The sequence below is a fragment of the Dendrobates tinctorius genome, unplaced genomic scaffold, assembly GCF_039654945.1.
Source record: "Dendrobates tinctorius isolate UK_male_01 unplaced genomic scaffold, ASM3965494v1 ptg000191l, whole genome shotgun sequence".
NCBI lineage: Eukaryota > Metazoa > Chordata > Amphibia > Anura > Dendrobatidae > Dendrobates > Dendrobates tinctorius.
Genome location: NW_027361858.1, coordinates 19,407,383 through 19,424,327, shown reverse-complemented (window position 1 = coordinate 19,424,327; position 16,945 = coordinate 19,407,383). Strand labels below are relative to the sequence as shown.

Genomic DNA, 16,945 nt, shown 5'->3' with positions numbered 1-16,945 from the left:
ACGACTCTGGGAGGAAATCTGTTCGCTCCTTGTGGGCCGCTGGGAGGACCTCGATGTTCGGGCCCAGATTAAAGAGCGTAAGTATATACAGTACCGGTTGCTTGATGTAAACCAGTGTTTCCCGAACTCCAGTCCTCGTGGTCCCCACGGATCATGTGTTCAGGATTTCTATTTACTATGGAAATCCTGAAAACATGACCCCTGGGGACCATGAGGACTGGAGTTTGTGAAACACTGATGTTGTATACTAACCACTCCTTTCTCGTTTCAGGGAACAGAATTGTGAATCGGTGGCGGTCTGTGAGGGATCGTTTCAAGAAGGAGTTCAATAAAGAGATGCGGGCCCCGAGTGGATCTGGAGGACGCAGGAGCAAGTACAAGTACGCACAAGCCCTGTCGTTCCTCCGGGAAACAATGGTCACTAGAAGGTAAATATTACACACCACATGTGAAAAAAAATGTTAGATGTAACTTTTTTTTTTCAGCCAGGGCCATACCATGTCAGTATTTTAATTGTTTTTTTTTCTCTTTATTCCACAGCACGGTGAGCAGCACTCGGGAGCCTGCACGATTGGACCCTTCTGAGGCGATCCCTGAGGAGACCGGCACCGAGGGACACTTCGACCGCCCCGGTACATCTGCACCTTCCCAGCCTTCCCACACATTCGACCCATCTGTCCCATCCACCAGCACAGGAGCATCGTGGCCGCCTACATTACATGAAGCTGCTGGTGAGGAGATCGCTTTCCCTTTACCCCACCCTTCTGCCCCTGCCACCTCTAGTACACCTGCGGGTACTGGGCGACAGCGGCAGAGGGGTCAGGAAAAGAGTTATGCGCAAGAGTTCTTGCATCTGAATGCATCTTTCCAGAACTGTCTAAAAGTCTTGTCAGAGCAAATCTCCGCAGGCTTTCAGCAGATCAACTCCAGCATTCTGGAGGTGAAGACACTTCTGCAAACCATGCATTCAGAAGCAAGATCTTCGCCAAACCACACCTTTTTCAGGTCTGTTGTGGAGCGCATGGCAACACTATCTCCTACCCAGCAGATGCATGTAATGCATTCGTGCCACGGTGCTCTACAGCAGGTTACCTCCCAACCTCCATCTCCCACCACTGTAGTTCCTCCACCTGCACCCCCTCCAGCCACTTTCCATCCTCCCCCTCCTATTACATCTGCACCCCCTCCAGCCACTTTCCATCCTCCCCCTCCTATTACATCTGCACCCCCTCCAGCCACTTTCCATCCTCCCCCTCCTATTACATACCAGCAACCTCACCAGTACCAGCAACCTCCCCAGTACCAGACATCTCCCCACTTCCAGCAACCTGCCCCGTACCAAACTCCTTCCCCGTACCAAACTCCTTCCCCGTACCAAACTCCTTCCCCATACAACTTTCCATCAACATCATCTGCTCCTACAGTCCCTGCCCAACCCTCCACTCCACCGCCCACCACCTCTTCTGCCTCCCACATGTCCACCCATTCTGTAGCTTTTTCCACACCTTCACCTCTAACTGTTCCTTCCCCACCACGATCCCAGTCCTCTCTCCACACACCCAGTGTCGAAGTGTCCCGCAGCCCCTCCAGCAGTATTTCCACCCCACACTACACAGATTTGTAATGTTTGTTTTTTAATAAAAATGCCCATTGGGTTTAAAACCTTTATTAAAAAAGTTTTTTGCACTTTAAAAACATTTTACAAAAAAAAAAAAAATTTTAAATAAAAGTTAAATTATCGTTTCACAATGGTTGTCTGTCATTTCTTTCTGCGGCGAACTATGTTTAAAAAAAAGGTTAAATACAGGGTATTTCAAAGGTAAAAAGGTATTCAAAACCAGGTATATAACTGTGGGTAAATTTTAGCTTTTTGCCACAGTTGTGTTCCTGGTTGTGTTTGAAGCAAAGTATTTCACCTAAAAAGTTGTGTTTATTGTTGGTGATTTCCTAACAATGTACACAACTTTTGTTAAAAGGTGAAATACTTTGCATAAAACACAACCAGGTACACACCTGTGGCCTAAAGCTAAAAATAGTAAGACCATGACAAGATAGCCAACTTTGGTTGGCAAAGGTACAGTCATGGCCAAAAGTATTGACACCCCCGCAATTCTGTCAGATAATACTCAGTTTCTTCCTGAAAATGATTGCAAACACAAATTCTTTGGTATTATTATCTTCATTTAATTTGTCTTAAATGAAAAAACACAAAAAGAATTGTCCTAAAGCCAAATTGGATATAATTCCACACCAAACATAACAAAGAGGGTGGACAAAAGTATTGGCACTGTTCGAAAAATCATGTGATGCTTCTTTAATTTGTGTAATTAACAGCACCTATAACTTACCTGTGGCACCTAACAGGTGTTGGCAATAACTAAATCACACTTGCAGCCAGTTGACATGGATTAAAGTTGACTCAACCTCTGTCCTGTGTCCTTGTGTGTACCACATTGAGCATGGAGAAAAGAAAGAAGACCAAAGAACTGTCTGAGGACTTGAGAAACCAAATTGTGAGGAAGCATGAGCAATATCAAGGCTACAAGTCCATCTCCAAAGACCTGAATGTTCCTGTGTCTACCGTGTGCAGTGTCATCAAGAAGTTTAAAGCCCATGGCACTGTGGCTAGCCTCTCTAGATGTGGCCAGAAAAGAAAAATTGACAAGAGATTTCAATGCAAGATTGTGCGGATGTTGGATAAAGAACCTCCACTAACATCCAAACAAGTTCAAGCTGCCCTGCAGTCCGAGGGTACAACGGTGTCAACCCGTACTATCCGTCGGCATCTGAATGAAAAGGGATTGTATGGTAGGAGACCCAGGAAGACTCCACTTCTTACCCCGAGACATAAAAAAGCCAGGCTGGAGTTTGCCAAAACTTACCTGAAAAAGCCTAAAACATTTTGGAAGAATGTTCTGTGGTCAGATGAGACAAAAGTAGAGCTTTTAGGGCAAAAGCATCAACATAGAGTTTACAGGAGAAAAAAGAGGCATTCAAAGAAAAGTACACGGTCCCTACAGTCAAACATGGCGGAGGTTCCCTGATGTTTTGGGGTTGCTTTGCTGCCTCTGGCACTGGACTGCTTGACCGTGTGCATGGCATTATGAAGTCAGAAGACTACCAACAAATTTTGCAGCATAATTTAGGGCCCAGTGTGAGAAAGCTGGGTCTACCTCAGAGGTCATGGGTCTTCCAGCAGGACAATAACCCAAAACACACTTCAAAAAGCACTAGAAAATGGTTTGAGAGAAAGCACTGGAGACTTCTAAGGTGGCCAGCAATGAGTCCAGACCTGAATCCCATAGAACACCTGTGGAGAGATCTAAAAATGGCAGTTTGGAGAAGGCACCCTTCAAATATCAGGGACCTGGACTAGTTTGCCAAAGAAGAATGGTCTAAAATTCCAGCAGAGCATTGTAAGAAACTCATTGATGGTTACCGGAAGCGGTTGGTCGCAGTTATTTTGGCTAAAGGTTGTGCAACCAAGTATTAGGCTGAGGGTGCCAATACTTTTGTCCGGCTCATTTTTGGAGTTTTGTGTGAAATGATCAATGTTTTGCTTTTTGCTTCATTCTCTTTTGTGTTTTTTCATTTAAGACAAATTAAATGAAGATAATAATACCAAAGAATTTGTGTTTGCAATCATTTTCAGGAAGAAACTGAGTATTATCTGACAGAATTGCAGGGGTGTCAATACTTTTGGCCATGACTATATATACTGTTGGTCCAGAAGGTACACAAGTTTGGTTAGGGCACAAATCTTTCACACTCTGTCATCCTGCCAGTGTACTCTGCCTTGAGGTGACATAAAGTATAGTGCAAAATTGTCCCTCATTACTGAAACCGTCACAGAACTTCTAGTGGTAATATTTCCAATGACAACATCCATCTTCGCCAGTAACTTGCTCTTCTCTCCAACCTGCACTTTCTTGTCTACAACCTGTCAAAGAAGGGCTGTAGGAACATGCTATATATAGTTTTCCAGTAGCCAATCCCGTTCGGAAGGCCACAAGGGTCAATTTTATAAACCGGATCCGGCGTAATCCGTCGAAAAACGGATAGAAAAACGGATGAACCGGATGAGACGGATCCGGTTTTGTCTGTCAAGAACAAGACGGATCCGGCAGAAAACCGGATCCGGCACATCAGGTTTTACAAAACATTTGCCGGATCCGGCATTCCGGCACGACGCCGGATCGCGCCTGACGCCGAAAACCTGATGTGTGAAAGTAGCCTAAGTGTCTTTCAACTGCTTCAGGTTTCCAAAAATTTCAAGCAGTTAAAAGAATTGAGCTGATCATTCTTCAGGTGTTTTCTGTTCTGAAGACACTCTATACTTACTAACTTACTAACATCTTTTTGAGCATTAGGCCAGGGTATTTGTTTGAAAAAATGCTAGCGGTTTCTTTACTGTTCGATGGAGATAATAAAGTACGGCTAAAAAATACACACACACATAACAGTAATGCCAATGGACACAAAAGCACGGAAGAAACAACAAAAAGCTAAAAAACGAAAAGAAAAAAAAAGACATTTCAGGAAAAAGAAGCCAAAAGACAGCTATGTCTTGAAAAATTCGCTCGCTTGAAATCCTGAGGTAGTATTATCATGGAGGTTCGAGGATAAAAAAAAAAATGGAGGGTCATGTGCACATAATCTAACAGCAAGGACCATGTCTGGTGGCACATATACATATACTAGACGGTGGCCCAATTCTAACACGTCGGGTATTCTAGAATATGGCCAGCGGGAGACCAACGTTCAAAAGATGGTCCAGGACGATCCACCACGATCAGTGACCTCACAGCATGTGTTCTTCACGCGATTTTCACGTGCGGAATTCAAGCGCATTCCAAGCGATTTGAAGCATCGTTTGGAATGTGACTGACAGGTTGGTCACACTTGTCAAGCATAGTGCTTGACAATTGTGATCAACTTTTTACTATAGAGGCTGCCTTTGCAGCATCAATAGTAAAAGATAGAATGTAAAAAAATAATTAAAAAAAAATTTAAAAAAGGTTACTCTCACCTTCCGACGGCCCCCGATCTCCTCTCCACGCTCCCGGCATCTTCCGGTCCCAGTAATGCTTAGCGCGAAGGACCGGAGATGACGTCACTCTCGCGAGAGAGCGACACCATCAGCGGTCTTTCGCACAAAGCATTACTGGGACCGGAAGATGCCGGGTGCGTGGTGAGAAGAGGGAAAGAGTCCGGGGCTGACGGAAGGTGAGTATATCACTATTTATTTTAATTCTATTTTTTACAGGTTTATGGTACCCAGGGCCTAGAGGAGAGTCTCCTCTCCTCCGGACCCTGGGTACCATCCGCACATTGAGCACTGCGCCGGTCATCTCCCAGCTACGTTGCTGCTGACCTCTGTGCGGCAGGAGATGACCCGCGGCAACCGTCGGGAGATCAGCGGCTAGCACCGCAGATCTCCCGACGGTAGCGTGCGTTGTTTGAATTCCGCACCAATTCGCGGCCGGACTGCGCCTGTCGCTGATTGGTCGCGCCCGGCCAGCCGCGACCAATCAGCAACGCAGGATTTCCGGTACAGACAGACAGAATTAGATGATTATATAGTAGATGACACAAACCTCCAATCAATGATGTTGATTCCTATTGGAGCAGCACGGTGGCTCAATGGTTAGCACTGCAGCACTGGGGTCCTGGGTTCAATCCTACCAGGGACAACATCTGCAAAGAGTTTGTATGTTCTCCCCGTGTTTGTGTGGGTTTCATCCGGATTCTCCGGTTTCCTCTCACACTCTAAAGACATACTGAAAAAATGTACGGCACCTCTTCTGATGAGAAAGGGGTTCTTAAAGTCCTATGTGAATGGAGCGATAGTGTGCATTTTACATCACCACTCCATTAACTTCTATGAGACTGACAACTCCACCATTCCCGTTGAAGTGAATGGAGAGTTGCTCAAGCATACAGTGTTCTCATGTTTGGGCCACTCTCTGCTCCAACGCATCTTTTTCATCCCCTAAATTAATTTCACAAAATCTGAAGTGTATTATTTTCAACAGATGTTAGTGACTATGAGACACACACACACATACACACACAATACCATAGTGGGTCGAAAGCTGAAAATCACAGGAATTATGGTAGTGGTATACAATTGTGAAGGAACGTATAAATAATAGGCCATAAAACATAAGCATATATGTTGCAGAACTTATAAAATGACCTTTATGACCCCAAACAAATATCAATACACAAATTTGTCCCTAGCAACTGCAATAGTAAAATAATCAATGGACAGCTCAGAAATGCTCAGAGGCAAAGGGTGACATTGGCAGGCGTGGGAGTTTTCACATATATTATGTCAGTAGTATATTCTACAAATATGCTTTCACTTGTAAATACGCTTTCTGGATCATTTGAGGAAATCAATTATGTCTTTCCAGGAAGCAAACCAAGGTGCTTGTAAATATGACCTGAAATGTACATATAATTGTCAGTGTTTATCCTGCACGTTTCACGCTTCTGGAAAAACGCAACAGCAAAAGAAAATCTGTCACGGGTGCACAACCTCATGAATCAGCCCGTGACTCACAGGTTATTGCTCCTAAGGGTCTGTTCACACGACAGCTTTTTAATGTGACGTTTTCAAGAGGAACCTGCTTTGGGAAACACCAAAGGTTTTTTCTTTTCTGAAGCCTCATTTTAGATTTTCTTGTTTACTTCCTTTTCCAATGTTTTTTGACTATCTTTTTTTTTTCTTTGTTTTTTTTTTGGATCATCTTTTTTATTGGCATTTTCTGGATTTTTTCTTTTTCACTCCTTTTAACAATGAAGAAAGCGCTAGTGGTTTTTCCTGTAATAACATCGGCAAAACACTCAAAAAAATGCCCATGAATCTTGCAGGCATCTTTTGGGCCTTTCCATGGACTTGTATTGTAAAGCGCTGAGTGGTTTTCAGAGCAGAAGCCGCCTGAACAATGGTCGGCTCACTTCTTTTAACCGCTTGGCGTTTTTAAATACCTGAAGACATTCAAAAGACTGAATATAAGAAGAGCAGGTTGTTTGTACTTTTGAAATGGGTATGGTCATTCTTGGAGCGGCAAGCTGGCACTTTACCTGGCTGGTTTTGCTTTAGGGTATGTTTACACATGCTGCAACAGGTAACTTATCCCGTTATTCCTGAACAGACAAGTGAATATCTAAGAGGCTATGCAAATAAAGATTTAGTCATTTAGATGCTAGTTACTTTTGTCTACAAGGCTCTGTTCACATATCCCGCTGCCATCCACTCGTAACGTATACAGTTTAAAAAAAAGATCACAGATCCGTTAAAAACGGAGCAAAAACAGCGGCATGATGGAAAACTTTGTTGGTCGCTTTTCATCCGTTTGTAAAGGATCATTTCTTACTACAGAGGTCTCAGAACACCTCTATAGTTATATGCACGCTCAGTGTGCTCAGAGAACAGATCCGTCAAAGGGGTTATCCAGGGCTTTGCTTATTTTTTGCTATGGGACTAAGAACTCACAGGCTTCCCTGCCAGCTCCTGCCGGCGATTCTGCTGTATCATTTGACCTCACGTCAACAGAGTCGCTCTTTCTCTCCGGTCTGCTCTGTTGATGGGGCCTCACTGCAGACATCAAGCTGACTGGCAGTTAGGATGTGGGGAGCTAGCTGTCAATCAGGATGGCGACAGCAGAGACGATCCGCCCAACTGAGTAGAGTGAAGAGGAGACACTGCTATGTCAAAGTGACGTCATCGGAAGCTACAGAATCGCCAGCAGGAGCGGTCTGTGACCTCTGTGTACTGGCAGAGATCAGCGCCAGGCACAACAGGCAGGTAGTTAGCAACTGACTGCAATTCCTTAGGCCCATAGCAAAAAATAAGCAAAGTCCTGGATCACCCTTTTAACAAATAAAATGATATTATAAAAAAAAAATAAAAAAAAATATATATATATATATATATATATATATATTCTGCAGCCTACATTTCTTTTAGTTAAAAAAAACAGCAGCTGGAGAGGAGGTAAACAGAAAACATCTTATTCCATTCCGCTGCAACGATCACTGGGTTTTGGCCGTTGCAGCTGAAAAGAGGAAATCGGAAAAACCGCGCGCCTATCGGCGCGCGAATTTGGGCTCATCCTTCATCGTTTTTAAGAAATCTCAAGATGGAAGAGGCCAGGAGCCATTTGGTGAGCTGCATTTCTTGCTACATGTTCACAGACTTACCAGTGGAAAAGCCAAACTTCACATGCCACAAATGCAAGCTTGTGTCCCTGTTGGAGGAAAAGTTGCAAAATCTCCAAGAGAGGTTAGCTACGTTGAAGATCATTAAGGAAGGTGAAGAGTTCTTGGACAGAGCAGAATTATCTCTTCATGTTACAGAAAGAGAAGAAATTCGAAGTGCACCTGAAGAAACAGAGGAATGGAGACATGTGACCCAGAGAAGCAGGAGGATCAGGAGGCAGTCAGCACCCATACTGCTCAGAAACCAGTACCAGGCTCTCACGCAGGAAAACAATGAAGAAATACATCAGGATAAGACTTTGCCAACAAACAGCAACCTTGTACGCCTTCAGAGTCCTCCTGGATGGAGAAAGAAAAATGTTGTGAAGAAGAAACGGAGAGTGGTGGTCATGGGGGATTCCCTGTTGAGAGGAACAGAGGCCGCTATCTGCAGACCGGATATAACTTCAAGAGAAATGTGTTGTCTTCCAGGTGCAAAAATTAAAGATGTGTCTGACAGGATATCAGGACTCTTCAGACCTACAGATGACTACCCATTCCTGCTACTACATGTGGGGACAAATGACACTGCAAGAAACGACCTGGAAACCATCTGCAGAGACTTTGAAGACTTAGGCAAGAAAGTGAAAGAACTGGGAGCGCAGGTGGTCTTCTCTTCCATCCTCCCAGTGGATGGCCATGGAACAAGGAGGTGGAATAAGATTCTGCAGGTGAACAACTGGCTACGTCGATGGTGCCGTCAGCAACGATTTGGATTTCTGGATCACGGAGTGAACTACTTATACGATGGACTACTTGCTAGAGATGGGGTGCACCTTACGAAGACTGGAAAGCATGTATTTGGAAGTCGCCTTGCTACACTTGTAAGGAGAGCTTTAAACTTGAACAACATGGGAAGGGAAGCAAAAGACCAGAAAAAGCCATACACCTGACAAATGCTATTGAGAACTCTGCTATTAGAAGTGGAAAGGAAGAACAAAGACGAAAGAATCTAATTAATAAAAATATTGGAGAAAGAGAAACCAATCACAAACTAAAATGTTTCTATACTAATGCACAAAGCATGGGCAACAAACAAGGAGAATTGGAACTACTAACACAGGAAAAGAAATATGATGTCATTGGAATCACTGAAACTTGGTGGGACAATACACATGATTGGAATACAAGACTAGAAGGATACAACTTATTTGCAAGAAACAGACTTGATAAACGAGGAGGGGGTGTCGCATTGTATGTTAGAAACGCGTATATCTGCACAGAGATTGAAGCTTCAGAGACTGGGAGTTCTGTGGAAACTGTTTGGGTAAGAATACAAGGACAGAACAATGGAAAGGACACCATTGTAGGCATTTACTACAGGCCGCCTGTGCAAGCTGAAGATATGGATGAACTCTTTATGCATCAAATGGCCAAGTTCTCCAAAAAATATGACATAGTTGTCATGGGAGATTTCAACTATCCAGACATTTGTTGGGAATCTCTCTCAGGCAAAACTAACAGGTCAAGGAAATTCTTATCCTCTCTTGCTGACAACTTTATCTTCCAAAAGGTAAGGGAGAAAACAAGGGGAACTGCTACCTTGGATCTAATCCTTATATACAGGGAGGAAATGGTTGAGGAGGTAAAAGTGGCTGGGACCCTAGGAGGTAGCGACCATGCTATTTTAGAATTTTGGATAACTAGAGGCGGAAGACCTGTGAAGACTCAGACGTCAAGGTTAGATTTCAGAAAGGCAGATTTTAAGGGATTCAGAAAGAGAATTGGAGGGATCCAATGGCTGGATATCCTTAAAGACAAAAATGTCCAGGAAGGATGGGAAATCTTGAAAAATGAAATTCTCAAAGCACAGTTGTTAACAATTCCGAAAAGAGAGAAGAATAGGAAGCAGTTAAGGAAACCAGGATGGATGAACACAGAACTTAAGCACATGCTAAAAAGGAAGAAAAAAATGTTTATAAAATGGAAAGAGGGAGGCATATCTAAAGAAGAATATAATGCTGTCTGCAGAACCTGCAGGGCACAAATCAGATTAGCTAAAGCTGAAAATGAATTGAGGCTTGCAAGAGATGTCAAAAGCAATAATAAAGGATTTTGGGGATATGTCAAAAGTAAAAGAAAAGTCAAAGATGCTATAGGATTTTTACAGGATGAAAATGATGAAATGGTAAGACAGGATGTTGAGAAGGCTGAACTTTTAAATTCCTATTTTGCATCTGTTTTCTCTCAGAAAGGAAATGTAACATCAACTGTTATTCACTGTCCTATTAAGGGAATAGAAGAATCCAGGATATCTATAAACAGAAAGATAGTGAGGAAACACTTAGCTAGCCTAAATGAATTCAAGTCTCCAGGTCCAGATGAATTACACCCCAGAGTACTGAAGGAGATAGCAGAAGAAATTTTTGAACCCCTCTCTATAATCTTTGAAAATTCTTGGAGAACAGGAGAAGTGCCAGAAGACTGGAGAAGAGCAAATGTTGTTCCTATCTTCAAAAAGGGGAAGAAGGTGGACCCAGGTAACTATAGGCCGGTGAGTCTGACTTCTATACCAGGAAAGATCTTTGAACAAATTATTAAACAACATGTATGTCAATACCTGGATAAGAATGAAGTGATTAAACAGAGTCAGCATGGGTTTGTAACTAATAAGTCATGTCAGACTAACTTAATTTCCTTCTATGACGGTATCACTGATTGGGTGGATCAAGGAAATGCTGTAGATATAGTATATCTTGACTTCAGCAAAGCATTTGACAAAGTCTCTCATACAATCCTTATTGAAAAAATGATTAAGTATGGAATGGACAAGGCAACTGTTAGGTGGATTCATAACTGGCTTAGTGATCGGACCCAAAGAGTGGTCGTAAATGGCTGCACATCCAGTTGGAAGAATGTCTCAAGTGGGGTACCACAGGGCTCTGTCCTGGGCCCTGTATTGTTCAACATCTTTATCAACGATTTAGATGAAGGAATTGAGGGTAAACTGATTAAATTTGCTGATGACACAAAGCTAGGAGGGATAGCTAATACTAGAGAAGAGAGAGAGAGGATTCAAAAAGATTTAAATAAACTGGAGAAGTGGGCAGCAACTAACAGAATGGTTTTTAACAGGGAGAAATGCAAAGTACTACATCTGGGCAATAAAAATGGAAAAAGCATATATAGAATGGGAGGAATAGGGCTAAGTGACAGCACATGTGAAAAAGACTTGGGTATACTAATAGATCACAGACTGAATATGAGTCAACAGTGTGATGCAGCAGCAAAAAAGGCAAATGCAATTCTAGGATGTATTAACAGAAGCATACAGTCTAGATCACGTGAAGTCATTATTTCCCTCTACTCCTCTTTGGTCAGACCTCATCTGGAATATTGTGTCCAATTTTGGGCACCACATTTTAAAAAAGACATCAACAAACTGGAGCAAGTTCAGAAAAGAGCGACCAGAATGGTGACCGGTCTGCAAACCCTGTCTTATGAGGAAAGGTTGCAGGATTTGGGAATGTTTAGTTTGCAAAAGAGAAGACTGAGAGGAGACTTAATAGCTGTCTACAAATATCTAAAGGGCTGTCACATTGTAGAAGGATCAACTTTATTCTCATTTGCACAAGGAAAGACTAGAAGCAATGGGATGAAACTGAATGGGAGGAGACACAGATTAGATATTAGAAAAAACTTTTTGACAGAGTGATCAATGAGTGGAACAGGCTGCCACGAGAAGTGGTGAGTTCTCCTTCAATGGAAGTCTTCAAACAGAGGCTGGACAGACATCTGACTGGGATGATTTAGCGAATCCTGCTTTGAGCAGGGGGTTGGACCAGATGGCCCAGGAGGTCCCTTCCAACTCTACAATTCTATGATTCTATGATTCTATGATTCCCATTTAAATGAACAGATCGGTACTGGAGCACGTTACTTATGTGGTTTGGGATCCCAAAATGGAAATAGCTACTGGACATGTAAACCGAACCTTGAATAGCAGCTACCCAAGTATGAAAAGGGTTAATATATAAAAAAAGAATGTAGCAAAAAAATATTACGAAACAGGTGTCAGTCACAGAGTGCGGCCAATAGCTGGCGCTCACCACACTAGCACCATATGGTATACTTTAGCAGGTTCTCTCACTTCCCCGGGTTGCTAGGGGAGACAATCTTCTATTTTTGTCACCAAAAAAAGAGTCATCCACACAGAGAGGCTTGGTAATGTCAAATATAATGTGTTATTAAATACAATGCAGGGGGAAAGGTTACCAGCTCAATTTCAGCACCACAAGCTGAAGAGGAAATCTCCCTTGTGTTACGGTGTGAAATGCATTTATGAAGACTGGATTTTATTGAAAAATGGACGGAAAAAAACAAGGCACAGCAACAAGACGGCGACCTTTCCTGCAGAAGAGCAGCCGGCGACCCAATCCAGCAAGCTGGTTAATAATGCAGTTGTTATCAGATAGCTCTGCATGAAGTCTTGGCATTCGGGAAGGAGCTGAGGAGGTCACCTCTGTAGGAGCATCCCATAGGCGAGCCATGAGTGACTGCAGCCTCACTGCAGCCTCCGGTACCAGATCCAAGGCTGCCCTCGGCAGAAGCCAACATCAGGCTTACCAGCCTCCGGTAATCCCATGTGCAGGGCTACTTACCATGCCCTAATCCAAAGGCTACCCGCACCGGTGACGCACATGTACACACACACATTATAATATATGTAGATATATATATACACACACATATATATATATATACATACACATACTAGATAGATAGATAGATACACACACACACACATTATATACATATGTACACACACACACACACACACACACACACACACACACATTATATACATATGTACATACACACATATATGGGAACTCCATTAGTATCACGGCCCGATCTCCGGTGTTGCATCAGATTCCACCGACCCCCTGGAAGTCTCACAGCCTGGTTCTGCTCGGCCATAGCTCATATTAAGGAGTAATTTTTGCCACCACACTCCAATAATTGGCCGATCACCATGTCCGCATAATATAGTAGGTGAACACTTGAGTACATAAACCCCCAGCTGCATGTATCCATGTCCGATGCCAACCATCCGGGATGCCCACCATGGCAGATGGTAGGTCGCCTGTACCGATGGTGATGGCTCCTCCAGACACCCGGGGATTCCCTCCCTCCCGGGAAACACTGGTGTCCACTCACGTCCTACTGGCAAGGCCAATATACAGAACAGATCGCGGCCAGAGCGGATCCCATGCTATAAATAGCCCGGTGGAGTCCGATCGGGTTAACCCCATCCTCCCTGGAGCCGGGCACAATGCAGAGGAGCCATAGGTGGAGGGCACCGTGCGATCAGATGACATTCAGCAGCGCAGTGAATGACAGGCAGCACCACCCCCAGCGCGGGCACAGAGCTGCTGCTGATGGAGCCGTCTCCTACCTGAGTGGCTTTGTGGAACTGCTTCTTCAGCCCCGCTACAGACATGGTGGCGGATGAGCAGGCGGCGCACAGAACGTGGGGGGCAGCGGGATAGTCACCGAGGACGGCCGCGGCGGCTCTGCAGGATGCGGGGGGATTCTAGTCTCCAGCCGTCGCTCCCCTGTAATCCTGTGATGCTGTTATCAGATGCATGCCTTAATGCAGGGACACCCTGACGTCACGGACTCTAGCCCCGCCCTATTAAGGGGCCAGCGCTCATTTCCTGCACTCCCTGCTGTCTGTCTGTCCGTCCTGTGCGAGCGGGAGGTGTGACGTGCTTCACTAGGGACAATGTGGACTTGTCAGTGCCAGTCAGCAGCACTGCTGTGGAGTAAGCATAGGTGGTGGAGAGGGCAATGGCGCTAGAATCAGATGTGATAGCATCATGCCTGCGGATGGAGCGTCCACTACATCGTGCACACAGCAATGTGAGGGCTGCGGATGGAGCGACCACTACATCGTGCACACAGCAATGTGAGGGCTGTGGATGGAGCGACCACTACATTGGGCACACGGCAATGTGAGGGCTGCGGATGGAGCGACCACTACATCGTGCACACGGCAATGTGAGGGCTGCGGATGGAGCGTCCACTACATCGTGCCCACAGCAATGTGGGGGCTGCGAATGGAGCGACCACTACATCGTGCACACAGCAATGTGAGGGCTGTGGATGGAGCGACCACTACATTGGGCACACGGCAATGTGAGGGCTGCGGATGGAGCATCCACTACATCGTGCACACAGCAATGTGAGGGCTGCGGATGGAGCGTCCACTACATCGTGCCCACAGCAATGTGAGGGCTGCGAATGGAGCGACCACTACATCGTGCACACAGCAATGTGAGGGCTGCGAATGGAGCGACCACTACATTGGGCACACGGCAATGTGAGGGCTGCGGATGGAGCATCCACTACATCGTGCACACAGCAATGTGAGGGCTGCGGATGGAGCGTCCACTACATCGTGCCCACAGCAATGTGAGGGCTGCGAATGGAGCGACCACTACATCGTGCACACAGCAATGTGAGGGCTGTGGATGGAGCGACCACTACATTGGGCACACGGCAATGTGAGGGCTGCGGATGGAGCATCCACTACATCGTGCACACAGCAATGTGAGGGCTGCGGATGGAGCATCCACTACATCGTGCACACAGCAATGTGAGGGCTGCGGATGGAGCGACCACTACATCGTGCACACAGCAATGTGAGGGCTGCGGATGGAGCGACCACTACATTGGGCACACGGCAATGTGAGGGCTGCGGATGGAGCGACCACTACATCGTGCACACGGCAATGTGAGGGCTGCGGATGGAGCGACCACTACATTGGGCACACGGCAATGTGAGGGCTGCGGATGGAGCGACCACTACATCGTGCACACAGCAATGTGAGGGCTGCGGATGGAGCGACCACTACATCGTGCACGCGGCAATGTGAGGGCTGCGGACAGAGCGACCACTACATCGTGCACACAGCAATGTGAGGGCTGCGGACAGAGCGACCACTACATCGTGCACACAGCAATGTGAGGGCTGCGGATGGAGCGACCATTACATTGGGCACACGGCAATGTGAGGGCTGCAGATGGAGCGACCACTACATCGTGCACACGGCAATGTGAGGGCTGCGGATGGAGCGACCACTACATCGTGCATGCGGCAATGTGAGGGCTGCGGATGGAGCGACCACTACATCCTGCACACAGCAATGTGAGGGCTGCGGATGGAGCGACCACTACATCGTGCACACAGCAATGTGAGGGCTGCGGATGGAGCGACCACTACATCGTGCACGCGGCAATGTGAGGGCTGCGGACGGAGCAACCACTACATCGTGCACACGGCAATGTGAGGGCTGCGGATGGAGCGTCCACTACATTGTGCACACAGCAATGTGAGGGCTGCGGATGGAGCGACCACTACATCGTGCACACAGCAATGTGAGGGCTGCGGAGGGAGCGACCACTACATCATGCACGTGGCAATGTGAGGGCTGCAGATGGAGCGACCACTACATCGTGCATGCGGCAATGTGAGGGCTGCGGATGGAGCGACCACTACATCCTGCACACAGCAATGTGAGGGCTGCGGATGGAGCGACCACTACATCGTGCACACAGCAATGTGAGGGCTGCGGAGGGAGCGACCACTACATCGTGCATGCGGCAATGTGAGGGCTGCGGAGGGAGCGACCACTACATCGTGCATGCGGCAATGTGAGGGCTGCGGATGGAGCGACCACTACATCGTGCACACAGCAATGTGAGGGCTGCGGAGGGAGCGACCACTACATCGTGCACGCGGTAATGTGAGGGCTGCGGATGGAGCGACCACTACATCGTGCACACAGCAATGTGAGGGCTGCGGAGGGAGCGACCACTACATCGTGCACGCGGTAATGTGAGGGCTGCGGATGGAGCGTCCACTACATCGTGCACGCGGCAATGTGAGGGCTGCGGATGGAGTGACCACTACATCGTGCACACAGCAATGTGAGGGCTGCGGAGGGAGCGACCACTACATCGTGCACGCGGCAATGTGAGGGCTGCGGAGGGAGCGACCACTACATCGTGCACGCGGCAATGTGAGGGCTGCGGATGGAGCGACCACAACATCGTGCATGCGGCAATGTGAGGGCTGCGGATGGAGCGACCACTACATTGTGCACACAGCAATGTGAGGGCTGCGGAGGGAGCGACCACTACATCGTGCACGCGGCAATGTGAGGGCTGCGGATGGAGCGTCCACTACATCGTGCACGCGGCAATGTGAGGGCTGCGGATGGAGCGACCACTACATCGTGCACACAGCAATGTGAGGGCTGCGGAGGGAGCGACCACTACATCGTGCATGCGGCAATGTGAGGGCTGCGGATGGAGCGACCACTACATCGTGCACGCGGCAATGTGAGGGCTGCGGATGGAGCGACCACTACATCGTGCACACGGCAATGTGAGGGCTGCGGATGGAGCAACCACTACATCGTGCACACAGCAATGTGAGGGCTGCGGAGGGAGCGACCACTACATCGTGCACACGGCAATGTGAGGGCTGCGGATGGAGCGACCACTACATCGTGCACACGGCAATGTGAGGGCTGCGGATGGAGCGACCACTACATCGTGCACACAGCAATGTGAGGGCTGCGGACGGAGCGACCACTACATCGTGCACACAGCAATGTGAGGGCTGCGGATGGAGCAACCGCTACATCATGCACGCGGCAATGTGAGG

The 16,945-nt window shown here is 46.7% G+C and overlaps 1 protein-coding gene across 1 annotated transcript in view; it reads right to left on the bottom strand.

Annotated features, from left to right (window-relative positions):
• SH3GL2 (SH3 domain containing GRB2 like 2, endophilin A1) overlaps positions 1–13,881 on the bottom strand; it is a 285,217-nt gene extending 271,336 nt beyond the window's left edge. The window contains exon 1 of the mRNA XM_073552479.1: positions 13,667–13,881. Within this exon, the coding sequence (XP_073408580.1) occupies positions 13,667–13,711 (45 nt within the window). The 5' untranslated portion in view covers positions 13,712–13,881. The remainder of the gene's footprint in view (positions 1–13,666) is intronic.
• Between the last annotated feature and the right edge of the window lie 3,064 nt (positions 13,882–16,945).